This window comes from Apus apus, chromosome 3 (assembly GCF_020740795.1).
Source record: "Apus apus isolate bApuApu2 chromosome 3, bApuApu2.pri.cur, whole genome shotgun sequence".
Classification (NCBI taxonomy): domain Eukaryota; kingdom Metazoa; phylum Chordata; class Aves; order Apodiformes; family Apodidae; genus Apus; species Apus apus.
This window is the reverse complement of record NC_067284.1, coordinates 94,813,184-94,841,065: the sequence shown is the minus strand read 5'-3', so window position 1 is coordinate 94,841,065 and position 27,882 is coordinate 94,813,184. Positions and strand designations below refer to the sequence as shown.

General features: G+C 36.6%; 1 protein-coding gene across 1 annotated transcript in view; it reads right to left on the bottom strand.

The window, feature by feature from the left end:
• The window catches only part of ADGB (androglobin), a 107,333-nt gene that overhangs the window by 6,512 nt on the left and 72,939 nt on the right, over positions 1–27,882 (bottom strand). Inside the window, exons 24-32 of the mRNA XM_051615054.1 lie at positions 27,275–27,368; positions 25,468–25,602; positions 25,157–25,310; positions 18,486–18,673; positions 17,573–17,757; positions 11,196–11,392; positions 9,992–10,103; positions 3,636–3,820; positions 1,333–1,488 (exon numbers count right to left, since the gene is read on the bottom strand). Of these exons, the coding sequence (XP_051471014.1) occupies positions 1,333–1,488; positions 3,636–3,820; positions 9,992–10,103; positions 11,196–11,392; positions 17,573–17,757; positions 18,486–18,673; positions 25,157–25,310; positions 25,468–25,602; positions 27,275–27,368 (1,406 nt within the window). The remainder of the gene's footprint in view (positions 1–1,332; positions 1,489–3,635; positions 3,821–9,991; positions 10,104–11,195; positions 11,393–17,572; positions 17,758–18,485; positions 18,674–25,156; positions 25,311–25,467; positions 25,603–27,274; positions 27,369–27,882) is intronic.

The following is a 27,882-nucleotide window of genomic DNA, read 5'->3' as shown; positions in this document are numbered from 1 at the left end:
GATTGTCAGAATGACTGAGAAGCCAGGTATCAGCCTGGAGTCAGGCACCTAATTCCTGGAGTCACACTGCATGTGACCCCTGGAAGACTCAGACATTGGGGAAGGGTGATCAGAAAGAAAGGAAGCTACTTAGTCTGGATATCAGACCCCCAAATTAAACCTTCTTTTTTTAGTGTATTACACATAGTTGCTGCATTGTTCTTAATGATGGCTGTTTTACAAAAATGTCACAGACCTAAGGGGCTTTTAAAATGGAACCCTTCAGCTTGAATTCAGTTGATGTTCTGACCAAAAAAGGCAACAGTGAGAGAACCAGCATTCTGGAGAGACATGTTACACATCAAAGGTGATTCATTTCCAGCTAAACTTTAGGATGCTGTACTTGCTTGTTCAGTCTCAGGACAGCCAATTGAAGCTGCAGTGTAATGCATCTCTCCTTAGATCTGAATTTAATAAAGTAGTGTCAGAAGAATTTTTGAGCTTTGGATACACTGAATAAAACTGATAACATTTGAAAGTGTAACTGAAAAGACCCATGGCTGAGGTTCATTTTGAAAAGGTAATATAAAAAAGGCAAAATGCTTCTGAGCTGGGATTTCTGACTGAATACCCCTCAAAGGTCATTGGTGGTGGCAATTTGGGATGACTGTTAGTTAGATAAGTTTTAAGACTGAATTTTCCTCTTTTATTTTCCTTTTTTTTTTAAAAAAAATGATGTTTCCAATTTTGAATCAGCAGTTTAAGTTTTTGCTTTGCTAAAAGAACTTGTACTATTTTTCCATCTTAAACATACATCATGTCAAAAGAGCCCAGCTGCAGCTGACGTGAATTACTATTGCCTCTCCCAAACACTGAATTCATAGAGTAGCACATGCAGGCTCATGGGTAACGTGGAATGAAGTTGGGAATCCTGGCTGCAGGGGACAATTTGAGTGATGGTATGGCCAGAGGCCAGTTCTTCAAGAGAAATCTTTTTGGCATGTTTGTAACACTGCATTTCTCACTAGGATCTGTTCATGCTGAACATTAAACTTGCCACAAGTAGCAGCTTTATAGATGCTTTCTAAGGAGAAATTTTTCTCTCTTTTGTAAAGTAAAATCTAAAGTCTTAGTAATCCACAGAAGTCTAAAGGAAATGCTCTGGATTCCTGCTCAGAATTCATGCACATAATCACTTTTCTTTCACCTGTGTAAAATTTTCTGTCTTCCACAGAGTGGTGATGAGGACAGCCATATGAAGTCCAGTCTGTGTTGTGGCAACTGCTCTACCATCAGAGCAGCTCCTGGAACTCGTGACGAAACATTACTGCAAAGATTGCACTCTGATATTACCTTGACAGCTCTTCCTGGCTCTGCGGACTCCCATGCTTGTTTCATGGCTTTGATCTCATCTGCTCTCTGCGTGTCTTTCTTCACCTCCAGAATGTCTGCCTCTTTCTGCTCACTAACTAGACGTAAAGTCCAGTATGGTTTGTTTGAAGCAGCTTCCTGAAAGTGAATTATCACACACATAATGTATTCATTGCTATACATCTACCACCACTACCTAGGGTAAAGTTATGTTTCTGTACCCTGGTAATTCTCCTGACTGATTACACATTGATAGATTTGACATGCATTACTACACAGACTCTGCCAAAAGGAAAATTACTTTGCAATGTCTAGAAGCTCTTTGAGGTATTTTATGTGCTTTCCCCTACTCCCATACAGCTCCACAATCCCAGTTACTCTCAAGTCTGAACAAGAGTGTTTTGTAGTGATTATTTATTGTCTTATATTCCTGTCAAGCTTTCTTCCTTTTCTTTCCTCCTTTCCTTTCTTTCATTTCACAAGCTTTTTTACTAGAAGTCTTCTTATATTTACAATGCTTTTTCTGTAGAAATATATCTTGCTGTGTCTTATGAGGTATCTGGTTCTTCCCAATTACTTCCCAAATTATCTAAACTACCTTAACGCATGACTTCTCCAGAACTGTAGGATTCAGGTAGTGCCTCAAGTGTAGGAGACTATTCTGCTCTTTGAGCAATGAATGAACTATTGAGCTGCATGTATTTCTGGAAACCATAGCATTTGCAGAAGCTTTAAGCCTAAGATTTAGAAGTAGAGATTCAAGTTCAGCTTTTATTTGAGACTAAAGGAAGACATTATTTTATCTGCAAGCAGTTCCATTTTGAAACTTGGATCTGTTTTAGTGGTAGACTGAAAAAATTCCAAGAGGTATCATCCCATCACCTCCAGTGTACCCCATCAGTGGAGCTGAAGGCAGAAATTGGACACAGCCTGAAGCTGCATTTTATTTCTGTGGCCAACAACCCCAACTGCAGGCACTCGGACTGCTCTGAAGGAAGGGTTAAGGCATGATTTTGGTACATAAGCGTGGGTGTGAATCATAGGGAAGCTTGCTGTGCAGCAGATTTAGTCAACAACATAATTCTCAGAATCACAGAACTGTCAGAATTGGAAGGGATGTCAAGAGATCATCTAGTCCAACTCCCCTGCTAAAGCAGGATTGCCTAGAGCATATTACTCAGGACTGCATCCAGGCAGGTCTTGAGTATCTCCAAAGAAGGAGACTCCACAACCTCCCTGGGCAGCCTGTTCTACTGCTCTGTCACCCTCACCACAAAGAAGTTTTTCCTCATATTTAAATGGAACTTCCTATGTTCCACTTTATGCCCCTCATCCTGTCACTGGGAACTACTGAAAAGAGTCTGGCTGCACTCTCCTTGCACCCATCCTATAGCTACTTAAAGGCATTAATTACGTCTCCCCTCAGACTTCTCTTCTCCAGGCTAAACTAGTCCCAGCTCTCTCAGCATTTCCTCATAAGGGAGATGTTCCAATCCCCCAGTCATCTCTGTTGCCCTCTGCTGAACTCTCTCTAGTAGTTGCCTGTCTCTCTTGAACTGGGGAGCCCAGAACCGGACGCAGTATTCCAGATGTGGCCTCATCAGGGCAGAGTAGAGGAGGAGAATGACCTCTCTTGACCTACTGGCCACACTCTTCCTAATGCACCCCAGGATTCCATTAGTCTTTTTGGCAACAAGGGCAAGGTTTCTTAATGGAAAAACTCCATGGAGATGCCCTCCTCTTGAACTACATGCCATGAGGCAGCAAAATTCTCAGCAAAACCAATGCCATTAAAGGATTAAGTTTCTTCTTCGCTTTCCATTAATCTCCTTGCAATCCATAAAGACAGCTCTTCCTTCTAAGGCCTGCAGGCCGGCAGTAGCCTTTCAGTCAACCATAGAACATTCAGATTATCCCACCATAGGTGAGAAGAAAACCAGTACATTGAGGGACTAATGGGACATGAATATGGTGAATTCATGGAATTTAATAAACCTTCAGCAGAGACAGAAACTAGAAGAACAAAAGGTACAATCAGCAGGTGCTTTACACATAAACAAAGAAATGAGTACGTGGCATGACTAACTGCAGGATGCATTTCTGCTGCATATGTAATTCAATCTCTCTCAGGTATAAAGCCGGAAAGGTGGCAAATCAGGGCACAGAGAACTGCAAGGGATAGGCTAGATGTGCTAGTAATACTGATCTGCAGACCTGAAAATACGTGTACACTCAGGAAAATGATGGCACATTAAAGAAATCCAGTTTCTTGGATTTGTTCTCACCTGAGATTCAGGTAGAGATGAAACAGATAAAAATGATCCTTTGTCTTTATTTGGCTTCTCTTTTTCTGTCTTCTCAGATGCTTTATCTTTTGATTTTCTTGTTGATTTAGGAATACTTGCAGACTTTTGTCCTTCAGAATTGATCGCTGAGGGAAGGCTACAGTCCTTAAGCTTTTCCCCACATTCTATTCAGATGTATGTTATGATACATGATGAAGTGGAGGTTACCATTGTCATCCATAAATACGTTTCCCCACATAATATCCAGGATGGAGTAACAGCACAAAACAGCCGTACAGAAAGACAAAGAAAACTCAGTTAACTAGTTGACACTTTCAAGTACTACACTAACAATGTTGGACCAAGAAAGAATTTGGGGACAAAACAACTTTTAAAAACAGACTTACAAGGTGGACATATTGTGACAGACTTATATGTCCTAAATAGCAGTCTACCCAGGGCTTTACTGAATCCCTGCACATCAGTCACTGCCTTGTGCCTTGTGTATGGGTCAGTCCAAAATTTGCAATGAACAGAATCATGGTCTGATTCTTATTTCTCTTATATAGTCTCATACAATCTCTGTCAGTGTTATGCACCAGGCAGGTGAGAAGCTCAGAGGAGGTAAAGTCAATGTTTTCCCTGTCTCATATTCTTGAAAGCTTGAAGATCAGAATGGAAGATACACCCCACCAAAAGTGCAAGGAAGTTAAGACAAAGAAACACATTTGAGATTTGATGCATGCTTAAGAAATTCAAAATCATAATTCTCAAAACTATCTGAGAACATTTTTTGGATTAATTATTTGATCAGTACATGTGTATGCTATATGTTTGCGTTAAGGACGTGTAACACTTATTCTGTGCTGCTTTAGCTGGTGGAAGCTGTTAACAAGAATTTCGCCTGTCATGTTCTTCTTAAAATAAATAAATAAATGAAGTCTGTAATAGCATGAGGAACCTGTCAACTGAAACAACTTGGCATGGGCTCACAACACTATGAGAAAGATTGAAACTCTGAATCTGTAGTCTCTGTTTCCCTTCACCTTCACACTGCTTGAAAAATTAAAACAAATATTAGTCAATACAATAAAACAAGGGATTTCTCTTAGAAAAAAGAGCGAATCAGTGACTGTTTTACAATCTGAGAGTAATAACAAGGTACCTTTCACCTAATGCTAGGCTTTTCTAATCTCTTTCCACTAAGGACAAATCACTATACTGCATCATTTGATCCAAAGTCCACTGAAGACACTCCACTGGCTTTAAGGAGGTTTGGATCAGATATGTAATGTGATGGCTGAGTTTATATGGATTTATACAATTTTAAATATTAAATATATAGAAGCATATTTATAATGGTCATATAACTACATATACAAATATATGTGTGATATGATATATATGTGTATTACATCATATATTATACATGTGTTTATGTATAAATTGTATTATTCTTATCTCTTCATGCTACTTAAATAATACACAATGGCACCAAAGTGCTAAGTTTGAATTGATGCAGTGCTACCAAAACATACATTAAAGAGTGAAAGCAAAAATTAAAATGGTCTCCACAAATTTTGAAGATACTAGAACAAGTCCAGAGGAAATGCAAATATAAAATAAATAGTGATGACAGTATTTGAAGTTAATAGTAGCATTACATAAATGGCTTTCTATTTAATTGCACATTATTGTAACATATTAGCACCATAAATCAGGCTGGTGTACATGCATTATTCAGTGAATTATTAATTTTAAAGATAAATATATACAAACACCCAAGAGACATTCAGGGTCATTAGTGAAATATCAGACAAAGACTTTCTATGTCATGGGACACCACAAGCTTTTTCTGGCTTATATACATATTTTACACCTCTAAATTTTAACATTTCCATGCTCTGGACTTAATGCATACACTCAGAACAAAAAAGCATATGAAATGACAGGGCTAAAATGAGGTCTCCTGCTTTACCTCCTGATACAGAGGTTTGGGACAGGATTCCGCTGAGCTCTCTTAGCTATCAGTACACTGCACTGCCCAGGTTTCCCCAGCCCTCCTCCTTCCCTCAGCAGAGTGGGCAGTCAACATGGTTTTAGGAGTTCAGCAATATAGTATGCAGCCCACTCTGACTCTTAGGGAGATGTGGATAGTTCCTTGGGGCTTTTCCCAAGGCCAAAGCCAGGCAAGTGCTCCTTCATAGGTAAAATACTGAGGAGTCTTTTTAAGTTTTCTTGGAGAAGATATCATGATTCCACTATCTGAAATAGGCTCTAAACATTTAGTGGGATTACCCAGTAGTTGGCAGAAACCACTGTTACCTGCCCCATGAGAGACTTTCAGATTTGGTTAGGAAATCACAGAGAAGTTCAACTCTTGTTTTTCCTGTCTCTCAGAAGGATTGCCACAAGGTTGGGCTCATCCAGACACTAAAGGTGCAGTAAAACCACACCAGGAGAGAAGAAACCACCAATATGGTTGCAGTAATAGGGTGGGATTAGAACATGGCTTAGAGGTCTACAAATCTTTAGCACCGTTGTGTATCCTCAATGACTTATTTTTTCACTGAACTGCAGGCAAGGGATTTACCCCTACAGAGAGGCAAGGTGGAAAGGAGCTAAAGAAAGGGAGAAATTAACAACCTGTTAAACATCCCATGAAATGCTGCCCTTGACACAAGCCAGCAGATTGGAAGAGAAAACCTGTGGGATAAACTTTCCCAGCTCTGATGAAAAAAAACTAACAAACAAACAAAAAACAAACAAACCACACAAAAAAACCCAAAACACCAAACAAAAAAAAAAAGAATATTCCAAAGGACATTGCCTCCTCTGCCTTTTCAAACCTAACTCTAGTACATGGATTGGGTGCCTTATCTCCCTCAGCCTGCTGTCCCAGTTGGACAGGCAGCCTTCTTTCAGCAACTGCCACTACTTTTGAGTTAACTTAGGGCAATATATAAAATACATACTGCAATCAACATTCTGTGTGTACTGATGATTCAGCTCTGGTTGTGACAGTTACACAATAAAACTACTGATCTTACTACAAGAAAAGTATAACAAAAGAACCCACAAAGGCAGTAGCTGAAAATAATATATGCAATATGAATCTTAAAATAGTTTTGTTTGTACAGTCAAGCAACTTGAAATGGCATTAGCAGTTGTAAGACTGCTATTTTTTTCCCATTTACACAAGAATTATTATCCAGATCTTTTTACTATTTTTCCATTGAAGTCTTGCCCCATTAACAATGGAAGGAAAAAAAGAAAAAAAAAGATAAATAAAGACTGTATAAATAATACACTATCAGGAACTTTCTAATTTCTTTGTATTTGGCCTTTCCTGGTTAATGCCATTTTAATGTTTTGTTTGTGCAATGGGCTATTTAATAAAACATTTAATGAGATTTCATATATAATAAATATTACTAAATAGTAGTAAATAAATAACCTTTCCTAAGAGTTCTTTTTACAAGTACTGCCAAACTGCAATATTAAGGATTTTGAAGAAAGAAAAGAATAATAAGCATCAACAAATACAAAATACAAAATTATCATAGCATCTGTATGCTGGAGAACTTAGTCTCTTCAAAATGGTCTTAATAAATATTTATAATAATGATGAATATCGATAGTATAATAGTACAGTCATCATTTAAAGGGAGACTAGTTTAAATCACTTTAGTAACTGCTAACACAAAGCTGAAACATGCTTTTGCCATGGTAAATTAGCTTTAATATAAAACTGACTCCGGATGGCACTGTTGTCATATATGAAAAAGTGATACCTGAAATGGTGAAAATTTGCTGCAGGAATTTTCCACCTGGCTTACTGCAGCTTTCTTAGAAATCACACAGTGAGAAGATGCCTTTTTGGTTACATGCCAACATTGCTAGTATATGAATTATGTCTTTGACAGCTGGTGCTGGCAGCTTTCCATGGTAAAGCTCAGTTTTAAAATTGCTTTAAGACTGGTTCACAATCAGAAAAGACAAAAAGTTTAAATGTTTTTTTCCAGAATACTTACCTATAGTAAACACTCCAGATAAATATTGCTGTTAATAGGGGTGCATAAAATAAATGCTAAGTAATAAACATAGCAAATGTTGATGTTTAAACTTTATGATAGATGTTTTTAAGCTGTTGGTGCCCTGAGCAATCTGTTGGTATTCTTGTGTAAACAGAAACGCTCAGTTACTATGAACTGTGAAATGGATTTGGGTTACTTTGAAAGGCAGCAATTATGAAAGGACAAAGAAATCACAACATTTAAATAGAATCCTATGGGAGAAGTGCTCATTATCACTGACTGTGGCTTAAGACTGATTGACTGGAAATAAACCACAGTATTCAGTTAACGTCTCGATTAACATGGAGAAGGGCAGCTATGAACTGGAATACTGCTACCTTGAACTAAACATGAGAATACTCATGACATTGACAAGCCTCAGTAATAACAGCTGAGAGCTAGTGAAGAAATTAAGAATTTAAGTGACCTCCTTTGACCTGCAGTTTTATAGACCAAGGTGATAGCTGTATGAAAGGATATACACCACTACTTGGTGTGTTAAATGCGAGCCCTAATTATGTAGCCGACACAGAAGGACACTGTAATAGTATGTCTGTGTTAAGAAGCAGTCTGTCATTAAAGGGAAAATGAGGAGAATTAAACAGATTCATCTGGGAAGAAAAGATGATTTTGTGAAGAGTTTCTCCTTATCTTATACTTTGAAAACTGAATTGTAGAACTTTAATATTAATGACATGGGAAATTTGCTGAATGGTGGAAAGTAGTCTTTTAGGTTCTGCAGAAATCTAGGGGCAAGACAAGGGAATCAGCTGCCTGTGTGTTTGTCCTGCAGCCTCAGGAGCTCATATGGGTTTCAGGGGTCAGCTACGGGGCAGACCAGGTGTCTAACCTAGCTGCTGGAAGGATCCACCTTCCGTCCATCCATCCATCCATCCATCCATCCATCCATCCATCCATCCATCCATCCATATTACACACACATATATATATGTAATGGTCTCAAGTTGTGCCAGGGAAGGTTTAGATATTAGAAGAAACTTCTACACTGAAAGGGTAATTAAACACTGGAACAGGCTGTCCAGGGAGGTGGTTGAACCACCATCCATGGAGATGTTTAAAAGACATATAGATGTGGTTTAGAACATGGTTTAAACACTGGACTTGGTAGAGTTAGCTTAATGGTTGGCAGAGTTAGGTTATGGTTAGACTTAATGATCTTAAAGGTCTTTTCCAGCCAGAATGTTCCTGTGTGATTTAAATATATTTTTATATATATAATTATATAGATACATATATAGTCTCTCTAATGGACTTCCATTCTGTCCAGCCAGAGAGAGTCGAGGAGGATGAGGCCATTAGTGCTCTTTGTGTTTGTATGAGTGCTCCAAGTGTCTGTTTGTGATCTGTGTGCCTGGCAATGCATATATGTATGCATGTAGTGTGTATGTGTGTTGTGTGTATGTGTCTGCTGAGACCACATCTTCAGCCTTGCTAATGGCTGAACCTGGGGACATGGGGTGGCAGCAGCCTTGCCTCTTGGGCTGTTGGATCTAGCTTGATAAATTTTCCTCTAACAAAATCTGTATAATTCTGTGTCAGCTCCAATAGTAAAAGGAGAAGTTAGAATACTAGTCTATGTCTTAAAAATTAGATACAAACTTCTCCTGTTAATATGTGTTTTGTTCGGTTTTTCTGTCCCTTAACAAGATATGCTAAGAAAGTCTGGGGAAAAAAAATCCCAACAACAAAAAACCCCCCTGCAATTTCTCTGTCCCCTTCTTAGCTTGAATACACAGCCTGTGCTTGGGGCCTTTCTCAGTCTTGCCTCCTGCTTAAATTTTTCTCCCAGCAGTACAGAAATAATACATATTCCAAAAAAGGCCTTTTTTATCCCAACTTGGCAGTGCACTTCCTTAAACTGTAAGCAGGCATGTTTCTTTAGTTTCAGAAGAAACTTCTAAGTTTGGATATAATTTGTCAGGGATCTGTGCCTTCATAATACACTGCATTGGTGTCTCTGTCTGTAGAAACAGTCATAGTTCTACAGCTGTTCCAGTTCACTACCAAAAGCTAAGCTCCAAGAAGCTCAGGCGAGTTGTGCAGATTATGCTTTGATTTCTTTATAATTTGTGAACTGATCATGCAATCAAACTTCTATGAACTACAGAACAAAGAGATTTTTTGCTCAGTAATTTCACTCAGGCAGTGACTGAAACAAAAACTATCATATGGTTTTGGCTTGTAGCAATATAAAATAACATTTAAAAAAAATCAATTATATGATGCATTTGACTAAATACATACTTAGATCAAACCTACCTTTGTTTTTATTCTTCTCCATTTCTTCCAGTGCCTGAACAAAGAGAAGCTGGCTCTCAGTAAGTGGCCAACTATTGTATAGTACCAGTGCTTGGATGATATACTTGTGAGACTGTGAAAGAAAATGCAATGTGTTAGCATGATGAAGACATAACAATTATAGTAAGCGTTCAAAAGTCTTGTAGCTGAGTAAACTGCCAGGTACTGAAATCAGTAAATAAAACACAAAATTAATTTACAAGCTTGCACATTACAGCAGTCACAAGAAGCTTAAAAAAATAGTGTTAATCCCACAGATTTTATCTTAATTCCTGTGAAATTAAACAATTACTCATGTGTTTATCAAGAGAAAATAAGCTGTGCTATAATAAGGAGCTGCATTCCTTTAAGATTTCCATGTAACTTTCCTGTGTATGCCTTGTGCTAAAACAAAGACTTTTGTCTTTGATTTTAAGACCTACTACAGGGCTTTGAGTGCTGATACTAGCCCTCTATAATGTCTCAATTGGAGGTGGACGTAACATGGTCAGATAATTTTAAATATTATCTACACTGAACAGGAAATTATTCCAATACACTCTTTAAAAATTGCTTTCCAAATTCTAAAGCCAGTTCTGAGTCAATGGAACAACCCTGGAATTTATTTCCTGTAATCTGTTTTTTTTCCCTTGGAGTGTTTTATCGCAGTTGAACTCAATTATCAGGAAAAATCACAGCAAGTTTGGAGATAGTCAGAAAAGCACTGCTCAAGAAAATAAGTAAAGATAAACAAATAATGCTAGGTGAAGTTAAGAAAAACTCATTATTTTGATATTCCTCTCTGAGAAATTCTGCTAAAGTAGCAGCTGTTGTGTGTGTCACTTTCAGCTGACTGGCAACAGGTGTTTATTTAAACTACTAATGATGGCCTTCTCTTACATTATATTTCAAAGAAAACTGATACTGAAGCATCAAGGGTTTAATTTAATTACTGGCAGTTTTTGGCCCTTAGTTGAAAGTTACATTATATTTTAATTGGGCTTGGCAAACACATGTACATTATCCTTTCTCCATAGCCTTATTCAGAAGCTACCAACAATCATAATTTCGGATCCCATGTTCTTGCCTCCACATGTACCAAAAGGATTACCAATACCCATGCTTTGTTTTGTTTGGGTTCCCTCCTCGCCCTGCCCCGCGGTCTCAATAATTTGGAATTTCTTACTCTTTGTGGACTTCCATCATTATTTTGAGAGTTTTCCAAGAGGACAGGTTCATCTTCTAATACAGGTGGACCTTCTTGTACAACTGACTTGAAAGAAGTTTTGCTACTTGATGAAGATGAAATATGACCTTTTTTTTTCGATCCTCCACTTTCTGATGCCTTCTTTGCAATACGTTGAGTAATCTGGGTTTTGCTTGCTGCAAGATGAAAAAAGGTCAGTGTTTATTTCCAGAAATTCTATGAATTAGTGATATGAGGTAAAGAGACACCTCCAGAAACTGTAAGGAAGAAGAATTAGCACAGTGTGTTTTAGCATGCTGTATTATGCTCACAAGATTCCAATTAAAATTGTGCTTATTCCAAATACTATCCTGATGTCATTCTGCATACAAATCATAAATATCTCTCAAGTAAATAATGAGATATTTGAAAGTCTGTATATATGTCATTGCTGTTTATAAAGTATATATATTTTTCGCCCAACTCCACACCTCTCTCCTGCACTATCCACTCTAGCACCATACTATAAAGTACATAACACAGATACCCCTGCACTGCATATGATGGGATTTCTATGGAGCTAACCTAATTCAATAAATTGTATACACCTTTGGAAGGACAGGATCATTGCATTTACCACAGGTCTGGCAACTCCTACCCTTTCAGAAGTCTCTTATGTCAACCTGACACAGATGATGGCTGACTGAAGTTTAAAGCAAGCCAATCTTGCTAAAAGCTATAGGGCTTTTTGTGGTCTATCATTTATAAAATTATATTGTCTTCTAAGGGAGGAATTAATATGGAAAAACTGTGAAACCAGGAACATGCTACAGAAGAGCTGTAACAGAAGTAATGAATCCAGAAAACCTAAATTTGCATTCAATTCTAATACCACTGATATCTATGATACTATCTTGCCTGAATGTCTACAAAGAAAGGAGAGTTCTAAAAGGGAATATCTCATAGAGAATTAAATAAGGGCAGAAATAACACCTCTGGGAAGCAACTACGCCTGTGTTATGCTAATAGTAGCTGGACCATCAGCTAGGAAAGAGATATTTTTTACTTCACTGAGGACAGAAGGCTTTATGCTTCCCAAGATTTATTACAGAAGCTAAGGATGATACTGTATCATTGCAACACTTCAAAATAAAAATGTATAGAGTTTCATGTATGTTGACAAAACATCCAGGGAAGTTCACTAGAGGTGAGAGGACTATTAGACCAGGTTCAATAAAATTGTACAGGTGGTGTGTCAGTGTATAAAAGCCAAATAAAAGGTTAAGTGTCCCACTAGAAACTCAAAGGGAGCCAAGAAATAGTGTTCCTTATGGAAGTCAAATGCCATGTAACACTTGCTACGGCATCTTTCTGCTGCAGAATGTAGTGTATATTTTTTCCTAAGAAAATCAGTAGAAGTCAGAAAATGATAAGAAAGACCTTGCAGTGATGGTTTCTTCAAGATGTCTCAAATTCCTAATCACAAGACACAAGTTGCTCTTCTGCATGGCATTCAGAATCTTTAGCACCTGAGCTATCCCTGTCTCTGTCCCTGTGTTAAGAAGGCCTATGAGAGAGACTTAAAAAAAATGTGTTAGAAGAAGACAAGTATTGTCTTCCTTTAAGTGATGCAAGTCCATGGGTGTTGTTTTGAAAAAAATATATGCCTAACCAAGCATTTAGCTATAAAACAGTTTCTCACTCAAATAGTCTGCTGAGCTTTCCAGGTGACACCTTCCCATTCTGGGAAGGTGAGAGGAGACATAACTCAGTGGTTAGATCATCAAATCTTTCATCAGAGGAACCAAAATCAGGAGACTTTCACTCAACAGAAGTGCATTTGGATGAAAAAGAAATATTACTCATAGACTAGAGTCTTGTATGTTATTTTACATCTATATGAAAACCTGCTGGAAAAAAAATAAAATAAAATAGGATTCCAAATGGAAGGATAACTCTACATACCAGTATTTTCCAATTGGGTAACTTGCCTTGAGGGTACTATTTGCAATATTTTCATGAAAGTTTCTAGTCAGGAAGGATCATCAATGCCTACCTGAGCAATGTTGTCAAGAGGCAGTGTAAATAATTTACAAAAAGATAGCTTTAAAGCAGTGAGACCAACTAAATATACTCCTCCTTGTAGTCAACAGAGAGGTGATCTCCTCTCCAGGAGGTCTGATTTCTCACCTTAGGAGCTGTCCTCTGAAGCAGTCTACCTCCACCTGTCAAGGTAGGCAGGTTTCAAGGCAGGTTGTGTTCTTTAGCCGATAATTATCTTTCATGAATGCCTCACTAACCTCCTCTTGTCTCTCTCCTTAAGTTGAAGAGCATAAGTAAAAATAATTCCACAAAGGTTTTTTGCAGAGGATGCTTCTGACATGAAGCTAACACAGTTCAGAATGGTGGAATGCTCCATAAAAGTTATTCTGCTCTTGATGGAAAGACGACTTGGTACCGTTTCCCAAAATTCCCACACAACCAAAATAATAGTTCTAGCAATGGTCACCAGGTGGAGCTGTGACACCAAATTTCTAACAGCAGACATAAATACTCAATCCTGCTTTTTCTGAGCAAAGCGCTGCCCAGAAGGAGCTCCTACCCATCGCGGTTCCAGATGCAAACAAATATCTGAATGAGATTTGCTACTTTGAGACTCCGTTGTATCAGTCTGCTGCTATGGAAAATAAAAGGTTTATGAGGATTCATTTGTCCATCTGTGCTACAGAGCTGCTGTGCTTGTATCAACAAAAGAAGTTGTACTTGTAATGTCAATATGTAATTCCTTCATTTGCAGGTGAGTGAGTGTTCAAGGTTCAAGTCACTGCTACAACTTAAAAGAGGTAAATATATTTTTAAAAAATTGATTGAATGTAGTTTATGAGCTATAAAAGACATTTATAAAACAGCTGGGACTGGAGATGAATTAACAGATTGTGAGTGGGAAAGGGGCATAATGTTTTACTGGTGATGCCTGCACAACAGTTTCCCTGAAGAATACTTCTGTCAACACAGTGATCAGTTCTATGAGAGGCAGAACATGTGTGGTACTGAATAGGTCTCAAGTGTGAGGATTGTGTCTTGCTTAACTAAGAACTCTGGTGGTAATGCTATATTAGTGATTTCAGATTATTCCTATTCTGTGAAAGCACACTTTTTTACAGAACAACTAGAGGCTGAATCTTGTATGAAATGTTGATTGTACAAATAGTCACCTGAGCTTGGCATCAGCATTTATGGAGGTTCCTACATTGTTATCTTACAGGCCATAATTTACTAATACTTTTGACAACAGCAGAAACCCATGCTTTTACAATGCCATAAATTGCACCTGCACAGACACTCAGCCGGGGAGTTAATGAGATACTGTCCTACTGGTTATAGTGAGTAAATTTCATGATCTTTTAATTAAGTTTGGATGCTGTGAAAGATCTGGAACACTTACACAAAATGTCTTCTTTCTGATAGACAGTCTGCATATAGATAGGAAAATAATTTCAACATTAAGGCCACTTGGTCCAGTATTAAAAAATAATAAATAGTAAAAAATAAACAGAGACAGCTCCACAGTCCTTCTTTCCAAATGAAAGATCTCTATACACTAAAGATGGTCTAAAATCATAACACTTTTTTACAGTAGTTGTACCAGGTCTAGAAACTCTAAAATTCCCTTTGAAATAAAGTACCTTTCATCACCACTTTTTCCATTAAGATTTCACTGGCTCCACTGCTGGATAGGAGCCTGACAGGACAGCCTTCCTATTTTCAGTCAGATTAATTAACAGATATTTCACTGAATGATTCACCATGGATCAAAATAATTTTATATTAGCAGAAAGAATTCAATTTACAGCACATAAAAGACAAAAGCCTAAAGTGTGTGTCTGATTTCTGAGGACATTTTTAAAAGTTCTTCTCCCCTATGTCCCCTGCAGTTTGGTAAAGACAAAATGTCTCTCTCAGTTATTCTGCCCCATCCTCTCCCTTTCAGTCTCTCTTGGAACCCATTTCTCTTCTCTTTCACATCACTATGCCTTTTAACTTATTTCAGTCTTCATGCTATGATCTTTGCCAACAATCCAGCATGCTGAAAGAAAGTTTCTCTTTCACTTTACTGAGGATAACATGGCAATCTATTTCAAGTGTTTGTGGCCCTTACCTTAATCTGAACTATTTTATAGCCTTCTTGCTTCTATTTCCCCCAATCTGTTATTAAGTTTACTAATCCATTCCCACATTCCAAAAACAGTAACCAAAAATATCTACTGATTATCTTGGCAACTCAGTCACAGAATCATGACAGCTTCTCCATGATTTCCTTTAAAACCACAATATTGTCAGCTGATGAATTATACTTTGACAGTAAGCTCTCCATACTACCTCATTTTACATTTATGGTAATAACATGGTGCAGCAGAGATAGAAGTAAAAATGTTTCATAAACATGATTAAATTAGTAATTTTTACCACAAAGCATTGGAAATTTAGATAAAACATTTTTCTAAAGGATCATGTTATGAAAGACAGTTCAAAATTATGGAGGTGAGCACATTAAATATGATGCTATTTTGGGTCTTAGTGAAGCAATAATCCAGTATTTGAACAATTTGTCTTTGCCTCAGGTTCTGAATCTGCTCAAACAGGCAAAAACTGATTGATCTATAGAAGGTTTATGGTTTTAAAGTCTTCATAAAAGGACTGAAGTCTAAGATATTACACCATTGATGTATAGTGATATCCATGGAGGGTACAGTAGCTGACTTTTTTGCTTATAAATGGCTGTTTTATTTATGCAAACTTGTAATGCTTATGAATAATATATATTTTCAAAATGAAACCCACAAATATAATGAAAAATTCAGAATAGTATATGACAGTAAAAATAAAACAGAAATAACTTGATTCACTTGAAGAAGTGAAATGTATAGAAAAGAGGGAAACAAATTAAGATGAAGTTAAGATGGCACAGCAGCAGCTTGCAAAATCTATTGCCTATAAGAAGTACAGTGGCAGTAAGTGGAATGTACTTAATTTTTGTTAAAAATGACTACAGGGACAACTGTGGAAAATATGCCAAAGATCTATGTACTTTATTAAGCTGTGTTTATTTCTTCTAGACAGTAAAATTCAACACCACTTCAAAATCAAATGTCAATCAACTGGCTGAAAGTACTTTCAGGTGGCAAAATTATAATTCCAGGGTTTTTTTTTAGCTTCTTTCATAGCCCAGCCCTAATGTTACCAAACAATAAAAATGCCAATAACAAATAGCTGATGTTGTCTGATGGTACCTCTTTTGAACTTAAGTTTGGCAGAACTGTAAGTTCTGAAAGCCAGAAAGAGGATGCCTGAATAACCTAACTGTGCCCTGCAGAGTGTGCAGGAAGTTATCTCACTACATCAGATAGGGAATGATGGCAGAGCATTGCCACAATCACAAGCTGAAGGCTCTTAATTAAATCTGGTTATAAGTGAATACCTGTTTAGTTGGACAGCACATCCTAAGAAACTGGATTATTTGTGTATCATTAAGAAAAAACAAAACAACCCAACATAAGCCTTAACTACGAACTGATACCACAGGGTTACAGTAGGCTGAGTGGTCCTGGCAGTAGCTGGAGGACATCTCTGGAGATCATTTAGTTCAACCCCACTGTTAAAAGCAGGGCTAAAGCAGGTTGCTCACGGCCACTTCCATTTGGGTTTTGATTATGTCCAAGGGTGAAAACTTCAAAAACTCTGGGCAATCTGTTCCAATGTTTGACACCCTGACAGTAAAAATAAAAAAAAAAAAACAAACCAAAACCAATTCCCCTCCTCCAAATCACCTTTTCTCATGCTTAAATTGTATTTTTTATATTTGAGTTTGTGCCGATTGCTTTGACTTGTCACTGGGCACCACTTAAGAGAGTTTGGCTTAATTTTTGTTGCCTCCCTGGCCCTTCCCCACAGGGTTTATATGGTGCCAGGCTCGGCCATAAAGTCATGAAAGTTTGCTGGACTACACAGGCAGATCTAACTGATGTCAGCTGGATTTTTGTTACCGACAATCACTGGTTTCAACACACTTTTAGAAATATATGAATTTTAGCATACTTAGGAAAGGTGACCTTTGAACAAGCACTGGTTCTCACCTTTCCTGAGAGCTCAGCTGACAAGACTGCAATGTAATGAATGGCACTAAATTATAAAAAAAGAGGGAAAAGAACTCTCAGCACTCACTGCTTAAAAATGCAGCTGATTTCACTGAATCACAAAGCAATTACAGATTCATGGAAAAAGTAGGAACAAAATATTTTCTGTGATTACCTAAAGATACTGTAAGAATGCGTATCACTCAGTGAATAAAATTCTTAAATATGGAATACAGTACTTACAGTGGGAACTCCAAGGTGCTTCATTACTCAAGAACTTAAAAGCAGGGATGACTGCATGGCCCTTTCCAGTGACACTCACCATTTCTTCCTCATTATCTAGGACTTGTAATTTAATGAATACATCTGGTTTAGATGTTTGTACCTGCACTGTAGCAATATGCGATGCTGTGACTTTTACTGAATACCTAGAGGAAGAAAAAAGTTATAGCAATATAACCAATTATGACAGATTATTCTTTTTTTAGGTTAATACCTTAACATTGACTTAGTCAGTGTCAGTTCTGAACTCAAACTCAACTAGAATAAACTGATTTTAATAAATTTTAATCAATTAAAAAGGATTAATAAGAATCAAATAATCACATTTTTATTAAGCATTTTCTCCTAAAAGGTTCTGTGTGCTAAAATAAAATGTATATATTTTTTTCTGACAACACTGCAAGATAGAAAATGGTTTTGTATTTCAGAAAAGGAAGGGTTGTATTTTTTTACTTTTAATTAAATCTTTATCTGAATAGGTGAAAAAATGCATCAAACTTTGTCTCCTTCCAACCAGCAAAATCTCAATTTTTAATACATATTTCATCCCCAAAAGTACTATGGCATTTCAGTAATTGAAATAGGGATAAGATTTTAAGATTGAGCCTACAGAAATGCAACATACTGTTATTATGATTTTAAAATTATAGTCTATGTACTTCATACCTGTTCCTCAGCAAGCAGTGACAATATTCAGCAAATAACACTTTCATCAATTCTATGTTAAATTTGATATTGCACATTGACAGTCAATACATTTTATATGCTTGGCCTTAATACCTTCCCCTTCTAAGAAAGGGGAAATAAGATACTTTTCTGTCAGGACTGGTCCATATAAAATGCAGAATTTAATCACACTTCTCTCAGGATTTACCTGAACATCACATGCTTGTCATTGGGTACGTAATACTCTTTGATTTCTTTAGTAGAATAGACATTGTTTACAGCCTCACGAGAGAGGAAGGGGAGAGGCCTGTGAGACCCGATGAGCCGGAGCCTCCACCTCCCAGCTGCCGCGGGGTGCTCACGAGTACCTGCTTCAGCCATGAACGTGTACCCTTCCTGGAAGGAGAAAAAAAGTCACCTGGACTTCACTTGGGAGTAACGCTACTCAACATGCACTTATGACTTCACACAAAACACTTTTTGTCCATGTTACACTTATTAAGATGTTCTTCATGAGCAAAAGACTATATAGTCCTATTACTGTAGAACTATAGAATCATAGAATCATAGAATCCTAGGGGTTGGAAGGGACCTCGAAAGATCATCTAGTCCAACCCCCCTGCCAGAGCAGGGTCATCTAGAGCACATCACACAGGAATGCATCCAGGTGGGTTTTGAATGTCTCCAGAGAAGGAGACTCCACAACCTCTCTGGCAGCCTGTTCCAGTGCTCTGTCACTCTCACAGTAAAAAAAAATTTTCGAATATTCACCTTGAACCTCCTATGCTCCAATTTGATCCCATTACCCCTTGTCCTATCACTGGTCAACACTGAGAAAAGCCTAACTCCATCTCCCTGACACTCACCCCTTACATATCTGATCTTTCGAGGTCCCTTTCTGATCTTTCGAGGTCCCTTCCAACCCCTAGGATTCTATGATTCTATGATTCTATGATTTGTAAACATTGATGAGGTCACCCCTCAGTCTCCTTTTCTCCAAGCTAAAGAGACCCAGCTCCCTCATGCTTTCCTCATAAGGGAGATGTTCCACTCCCTTAATCATCTTTGTGGCTCTGCGCTGGACTCTTTCAAGCAGTTCCCTGTCCTTCTTGAACTGAGGGGCCCAGAACTGGATACAATACTCCAGATGTGGCCTCACCAATGCACAATAGAGGGGGAGGAGAACCTCTCTTGACCGACTAACCACACCCTTTCTAATGCACCCCAGGATGCCATTGGCCTTCTTAGCCGCAAGGGCACATTGTTGGCTCATGGTCTACCAGGACCCCCAGGTCCCTTTCACCTACACTGCTCTCCAGCAGGTCAGCCCCCAACCTGTACTGGTATAGTTCTGTTATAGTCTATATTATGAAGAATAACATATTTCAGGAATTTATATTTGGCAAAAAGTTACAGAGCAAGTCAAACCCCATCTCATCTAACTTAAAAGCTGGCCTTATTTTTAAGGTCAGGTACAAGCGAACCCCTGAGGTCACTTTCTGATGAAATAATTGGATTATTCTAAGCTGTTTAATAAAGTCTAATTTAAAATATATTAATGAGCTTCTGTTCTTCCATTTAAGTATGTGCAGTACTCCATTCTGAAAAGTTTTCTTATAACATGACAAGTTCAGTGAAACGTGTTTTCTCAATGAATTTTCTTGCTTTGTACATCATACTGCTATGCCAATAGCTCCCAGATAAAACACATCTATACATCTCTGGGTTCTGTAGTATTACCAGTCTTTTTCTTGTAATGCCGTTAGCAACATTAACAAGCCAAGCCTTTTCATTTGGTACAAAGTGTGTTTTCCCTCTTGATATCTGTATGTTGTGGCAATAGTAGTAGTAGATATAATGAAGAAAGAGTTAAAGACGGAATAAGCCACGAACTTTCACTCCAAGTTCTGAGACAATCACATCAAATTCTGCTATTGCTGGGAATGGTCTGGCCTCTCTGCCAGTTGTTAAAAAAAAATGTGTATTGTAAAGTACTGATGTATTTGAAAACTGCACAACTATTTTGAGATTATAGATATTTTTAACTACAAAGGTAGCCACAGTTGAAGATAAGGAAACTAATATTTTGGCACAAGACATTTATCAAAAGCTAGTAGTCTTCACACGTATGAAAGCGAAATTAGATTAAGAGAAAACTTAAATGTGAAAATAACTGCATTCACTGATAAACCAGAGATCTGAAAATGTCCCTTCATGCTGTAGGCACTGTGAAACCACAGGTGAATGCAAGTTACTGCATGGAAGTTTAGAGATCAAATTCATGTGGTCTTCAAATCTGAGATTATTAAAAGTAGGAGCAATATTAATTTAATGTAATTGCAACGATGAAATTAAATATCAGGATATTGTTCTTATTTTATGAAGGTGTTGATTTAGCAGAAAATATTTCTAGTATTAAAAATTTAAAATTAACATTAAAAAAAAATCAATACACAATTAATAAGCCTGATGCAGATTTATCTGCTATTTATAAATTCTGAGAAGAAGAATGAGAAGAATGAGAAACCCTAATATAATTTAAAAGGTCTCAAAATTGCTTTCTATTTTGTATTTGAAAAAAATAAGGCAATATGAATGTGATAACTTGAAAGGCAGGGGCAGGAAAAAGGGATATAATGAGTGCAATTACCAATTGCAATGTAACAGGGGAAGGGACAAGATTAAGTACCCTCTTCAAATACTGCAAACTATGCCTACCAACTTGGTATTTCAAACATTAAAACTTCATGTTCCACCCAAGAAATTCTCCAGAATATTTTCTTTTTTCGCAGTCTTCCACTACATTTCAGTTAAAAGAAATTAGTATTTACTGGTAAAAAAAGAAAAAAAAAAAAAAAAAAGCTTTGTTGAAAAATTCTTGTAAGAAATAAGGTTGTGATTTCAGAACTATCCAATAATGCAGGGCTGTGACTTCAGGACTACTGAATATTTAAAATGAAAGTAAAATAAATTATTTGTGATTTCAGTTTGTGCAATTGTAACTGTAAGGCACTTTAAGCCCTTTAATCAGTACACAAGGTAATGGCAACCATTCAAAGCTACTATCCAGGAGCACTCACTTATTTTAAAATATCTATTTAAGCATAAAGTCTCCCCCATTCTTAACAAGTACACTTGGAAACTGAGAGGGATTTAGTCAGATATTAAAGTGCTTTCTGAGAAAAACACTTTCTGTTGTACACCTGTTTATAAAGATAAGGTTATACAATCTTAATGTTCGCTACAAATATGCTGAAAATTTAGACATGAGATAAAAAAAATTGTTTAAGTGGACCCTTTCTGAATACTATAGGCAATTAGAAAGCACAATAACTGAATTTTGCAGCTGTTAGGAACACTGAGTAATCATCAGTCACTATTGAGAAATGAACAAACAGGTCTAGACAATCCCATCAGATTTATGTCTCTTTCATGAAAACCTTTGCAAGGTTTCATTACCTACTTAGTGAGCTGTAACAAGATACCTGTCTACAGAATCAGAGAAGGCATTGTTTTCCAATATACTACCTAAACTAGCTTTCTGGTAAAGTAAGATTATTTCCTTATGTCTTTCTGTGACTAGTCAAGAAAACAACTGATCAGCATCCTTGCTCAAATAGACTTCTATTTTCTAGATTAAACACGTTGTTAGTAATTATTTCTTTGTTGGCCAACTGAAGCCTGAGGAATGCTTATCTTTATTATTTTTTACAATCTGTTCAAAAGACTTGAGAATAATAGAGTTTAAAAAAACAAACAATCCAAACTGAATCCAGCTGCTGAAAAAATTACCATGGAAGAAGAAAATTTAATGCAAAGAAAATCCAGATAATGCAAAGCAAGTACCTAGTTTCTATCCAGATTGCAATGTCTGCAGAAAGAACACAGACATTATTGCTAGTGTGCAGATTTATCCTTATTGTCAATCATTCTGAAAGAACTATAATGTGGGCCAGGAGTGTCTCTGAAGCAGAATAACAATGTGTTGACAGGATTTCTTTTTAGTGCTGTAACAAATTGCTGATTCATATTTTTGAAGCAGAACAACTAACTGATAAGTTTATCTTAAAAAAAAAAATAGAAAAGCCTTTTTTTGCATTAATATTGACATTTAGTAATCCAGACATAATAAATAATTTACTGCTTGATGTATTACATTGTTGACTATTACTTACAAAACACTGTTAAACGAAGGATAACATAAAAATACTCTGTATTCTGTGTTTCATAATAACTATGTCTTGTCAGAATATCAATAGAACATTCAAAAGCTATTGTACGTCCACTGAAACTTTTACGAATAATTTCAAAATGGGAAGAAAACAGGCTAAATTGTACGGTACTTACTGAGCAACTCAATAGCAGTAATTAAGAAATGTAGATTAAGAACCAGTACAAAAATACAGCATACCTGCACAATTGTTTTAATACTCTTAAATCAGAGTCACTCTTCACCGATACTAAACTGTTAAATCTTTTAAAATCTGTAAGTCATGAGCTTAGAGGACAAGAACAAAAAATGTCTGCATTAAGTGGGGACTTTTTCAATAAGGAAGGACAGAAATAAAAGGGACCATTTTCACTGAGGCTATAACATTATACCCATGAAAAAAAAATATATTATAATTGAGTGTATAAGGTGAGGTAGCAAATCACAAAAAAAAACATTTCAAATATTGGAACAAAGTGCTGGTAAGATCTCATTTGGAATATTATGTACAATCTTGGACATCTTTATTGATGAAAAATATGTTAAATGGGAAGAGGTTTGAGAAAGAATTGGTAAAATCAAGGAAATGGAAAACTTGCCTTACAAGACAGAACTAAACAGTTGTATTCTGCTAATGCTGAGATGAGATCTGAAATAAACCTGAAGTTGTTATTCTTTCCACAACACGTCATTTTCCTGATGTTCATCAATGAGATTTCTTTTTGCATCCTGCCACGTGCTGCTGTTGGATTCCAAATGGAATTTTCCTTTCTAGTGGAATCCACATCCCATCTCTGAGGATCCTAGATTAGTTTTGAGAGCTTAAAGAGCTTGTCTGCAACCCTTCTTTTTAAAGCATATGCCTGCAGCAGTAGCAGTCTTTATCTGTCAAATTCAGCTAATAGTCACAATAAACACTAGAGCTCTTTCTAGGGAAATAAAAAGTCTAATTAAAATGCAAGTTACAAAATAAAGACAAGAAATCTGCTACAACAGTGTTAGACTGTAACTGACATCAGTTCTTTGTTATTGACAGGTGGAGACTGAAGACTAAAATGTGACCCTGTCTTCACTATCAGGTCAACTATGACCATGTGGCCACAACAGTCAATATTAGGGGTAATATTAAAGAGGTAAGAGGAAATCTGGCATAGGAAAAGTAGTAAATGTTTATATAGAGAAATTAAAGTTTAGGGTTAGTTAGGTCTGATGAACTTCTGAACTGTCTGAAGGATAATTAAATAATAAGGTTACAAAACTTTAAAATTATGTTTTTTAACTTATGGAGGGCTCATAAGGTACTGAAAGACTGTAGAACTGCAATACTATATTTCTTTCAGGTGGAAAAAGGTATATAGAAAATGATAAGTGTATCTCCAATGAAAACTATGAAATAATTAAGGAAATTTACAGTCCCCTCAACATAGCAGAGACTGCAAAAAACAACTCCTATTAAACCAATCAAGCTTCTTTCTGTAGGAAATGAGAATAAAGGAAACACCTGACACTGTCTCTCTCATCATTCATCTAAGCCTAAGGAAATGCTGAGTGGAGAAACTAGGGGGGGCTGTTGAACACACCCACAAAGCACATATTTATGGCTCCTTCTGGAAAAGCAGGATGCAATCAATGAAAGTCTGATTCTGTTCAGTATTTTCGTTAGTAACATGGATGATTGTACGGAGAATTTACGTGTTTAATAAATTTATACCACAAAATATGGAGGATTGTAACTTTAGAGGAAGAGACAAAGAATTCAAGATTATTTTAAGGTAGGGAAGTGGTCTGAAAAAATATAATTAAAATCAAGTCAAATACCCTATATGTAGTCAAGAATAATAAATGACAGGATTCGGCTCTTCAGGAAAGCACCATGAGTCAACAGTGGTGTTGCAAAATAGAGCAAGCATCACACCTGGATATATTAGCAGAAGTAAAGCACACATGGCATGTAAACTAATTGTCCCTTATTCATCATTTTTATGGTCACAGGTTAATTCTTGGTGCAAAGTTTACTGTGCTCAGTGTTGTACATGATAAACAAGAAAATACATCAGGAACTGGGAAAACTCTGGAGTGAGTAAACAAGGTAGAACATGTGACTTGCAAGGTAAGACTGAACAAACTGTATTCTTTAGTCTAAAGCTAAAAATCCAGGAGGAGGGGAAGCTGTGATAATTATTAAATAATGGAGTTATTTTTTAAAAAGCAATTTGCACTAATGTTTCTGAGATAAGACATAGGCTGTGAGGAGGCACGTATCTAAAGCTGTACTTGGCTTCAATGCTGCAATTATCATTAGCAGCTGAAGATGCATGTTAATTTAATTATTGTGTTACCTGTTAAAGGCTATTTAAACCTCATTCTTAGTTTGGCCCTTAACTCTTGAAGGTTGCCCTGTCAGATAGACAGCATCAGCAAGCAACTACCTTGTCACTGAGTAGCACAGCATAGGGAATTTGGACAATATTCCTCCATTTGGCAACAGTAAAGAATAGAAATGAAAATTAAGGCTATTCCTTCATGGTAAAAGGTTTAGCACATAAACAGATCAGTGATGGTCTCTGTTCAAATTAGTAAATAAGTGCTTGCTTCTAAGTAGAGCATTATGACTTAGCTGAAAATGTCCAGTTATTATTTTTTAAATTACACTTTTTCTTTGCATTTACCTTATTCTTGCGATAAACATGAGGTGCCACTTTGAAAAAGACATTTGGCATTTCCTCCAGTGTGTCATTATCAACAACATGAAGTCTACAGTAAGGGATAGTGGTATACACCTTTGGCACTATAAGCATTTCTTCTGGAACAAGAAATATTTCTCTAAAAAAAATAAGAATGAAATAATATTATTTTCACAAATGAAATTATTTGTGTAACATGAAGTAAGCGTATACATTAGAATTCAAGACAAGATGAGTTGCATAAAACAATGTTTTTAAAGCAGGTTACTGTATCAATAGGGCTGTAGGAAACTCACCTAAAAACCACAAACCACACATTGGGTGGCTGATCAGCATATGTTACAGCATAGTCAGCAAAACAGGTCTTACACCATTCATCTTCATAACAAGGAAACATTTCAATTGATTTACACTTTCTTTTAAACATTTCTCTGGAAAGCAGATAAGATAAATATTTAAATCTAATCAGGAGGGCACATATGTCTTGTCCTTAACTTTTGCTAGCCCTGAACACTGCTTCCTGCATGAATATAAAGCTATGTTATAAAATGTGTTACTGTTGTTTCTCTGGTAGCTCTTCACTCTCAAAAACAATAAAACAGGTAGGGATCAGCTCTCTTAGAGCTAAAGGCACATAATGGCCAATATTTCCATACAAATATTTCTATCAGTCAGTCTACCCATGAGTAAAGCTGCTTCTAATAGACCAAAATGTTATGGCTTCTACAAAAACTTCCTTTTTCTTTTTTTTTTTTTTCTTTAATAGCAGCTATAACTCCTATTTCTTAATCTGAAGCTGTCATCCTAAAGCTGTGACATCATTAGGAGATTAAAAACTGCTTTAATGCCTTTTAAAACTTTTTTGAACAAGAAAGTTATAAAAGCAAAACCAACTAAATTTAAAAATGATATGAAAGACATTCCTGGCTGCTTTGTAAAATGGTACTGCTTCCAGCCTCCAGTTAGTCTGGGGTTCGAGAATGGGAAAACTTTTACCCTAAAACTGAACTCGCAGAATTCCTGCATATTACTTTAATAGCTGAGGTGCTAGCTTGTTATATTAAATGCAAGTATGTCAGCTGTTAAAAAAGATTAAAAACATCTTAGCATAATTTCAACACTCAAATGCATGCCGCGGGACAATGCCTAATAGTCTCTCCCACAAGTTTTAAAAGTCTGAAGGTAGACTAAAGACTGATATTTGCTAATTTAGAGATGTTACACATCTAGAACTGAGGTCTAACATTTGGAACAAGGCTGTGGTTGTAAGGTCCTGGTCCCATCAACATACAAAGGCTTTACAGGATTAGAATCACTAAAAAGTAAAATAAAATTATACTTCATATGAGTGTTACTCAAACTGCTGGTTATAAGGAGTAAGGATTTATACCTGCAGCTAGTAATTATTGCCAGTTCTTACTCCTCACCATTGGCAGAACTGATCTACTGCTACATCAGTTGTGCGAACACTTGCTGAGTTTTTTCAAAGAGGTAATGAAAATAATACATGAATCCCAAAGGGTGTCATGCTTGCAAATGACTTGATGAACACTGTTCAGATTAAAGTAGCTAACTTTGCAAAAGCTGTGATTAAATGCCAGGGAAAGAATCTGCCTAGAAATACATCTACTTCCCTTTAAGCAGGAGCTACAAACACATCCTCTGATGGTATAAACTGTGGCACAATTTAATAGCATAGCTAATACCTTCCTAATGTCAACAAGGATTCTTTATCAGATGCATGTATCAAAATGTTTCTGTAAATCTACTGGCTAGCTATTTAACTAAGGAATCAGTAACTTATTCATAGCCTACAGGATATGAAAAAATTAAATCCAGGAGAAAGGTAATGTTCTAGCTTAACCTCTAAGAAAAAACCTGTAACACATTTCTAAAAATTAATTTTCTGTAGTTTTACTCATGTATGAAAAACAGAATAAAGCACAGAATATCTGTCTTTGCCAAACACATCTCATCTGTTCAAACAGTTTTGTAATTTTTAAACTAGTATTTCTCTTATGATATTTATTTTGTGAACCAGGAATTTACAGCAATTCTGTGGTACTGACTGCAATAAACCAGTTTAATTTATTACATAATTACCTTAACAGTAGCACAGCACAGTTTTCAAAGTCTAACTCAATCACAGTCCACAATTTTTGCAAGGATTCTTTGACATTAGCATTTTCTCTAGTACCTGGAAAGAATAAAATAAAATAAGAAAATACAACATCTAACTTTTGTATTGTTCTAAATACACACCAGCCAAACACTTGTGAAAAATGCCACTTGCACAAGTAAATTCTTATGAATCACCAGTTTTTATCTGGAATTTTACAGAAGTCTCACTGAGCTGAAAACTAATTTCTCCTTTGACAAAGGAAATCTGCTTCATGATCACCTTTCTACTTTTCAGCACTCCTGCAACTGCAAAAATGATGTGAACAATATTTGTTCTGATTTACAGTTTTTTTTTCACTAGAACATGTTGTAGGCTATGAGGTGATCTCTGTCCTTGGAGAATACATTGTTTGGGTCCCAGCAGCTTTTATTTGCAGACAGTATGAGTGAGTAGTTATGTGCCTAGGCAACCTGTGTAGCTAAAAATAATCAGGCAGCTCCAGTGGGTAGTTAATCTCACTCATGTTTGATACTTCTCTGATTACAGGATGTGTTCTTATTTCAAGGTGTCTATTTCTATCCACAGAATA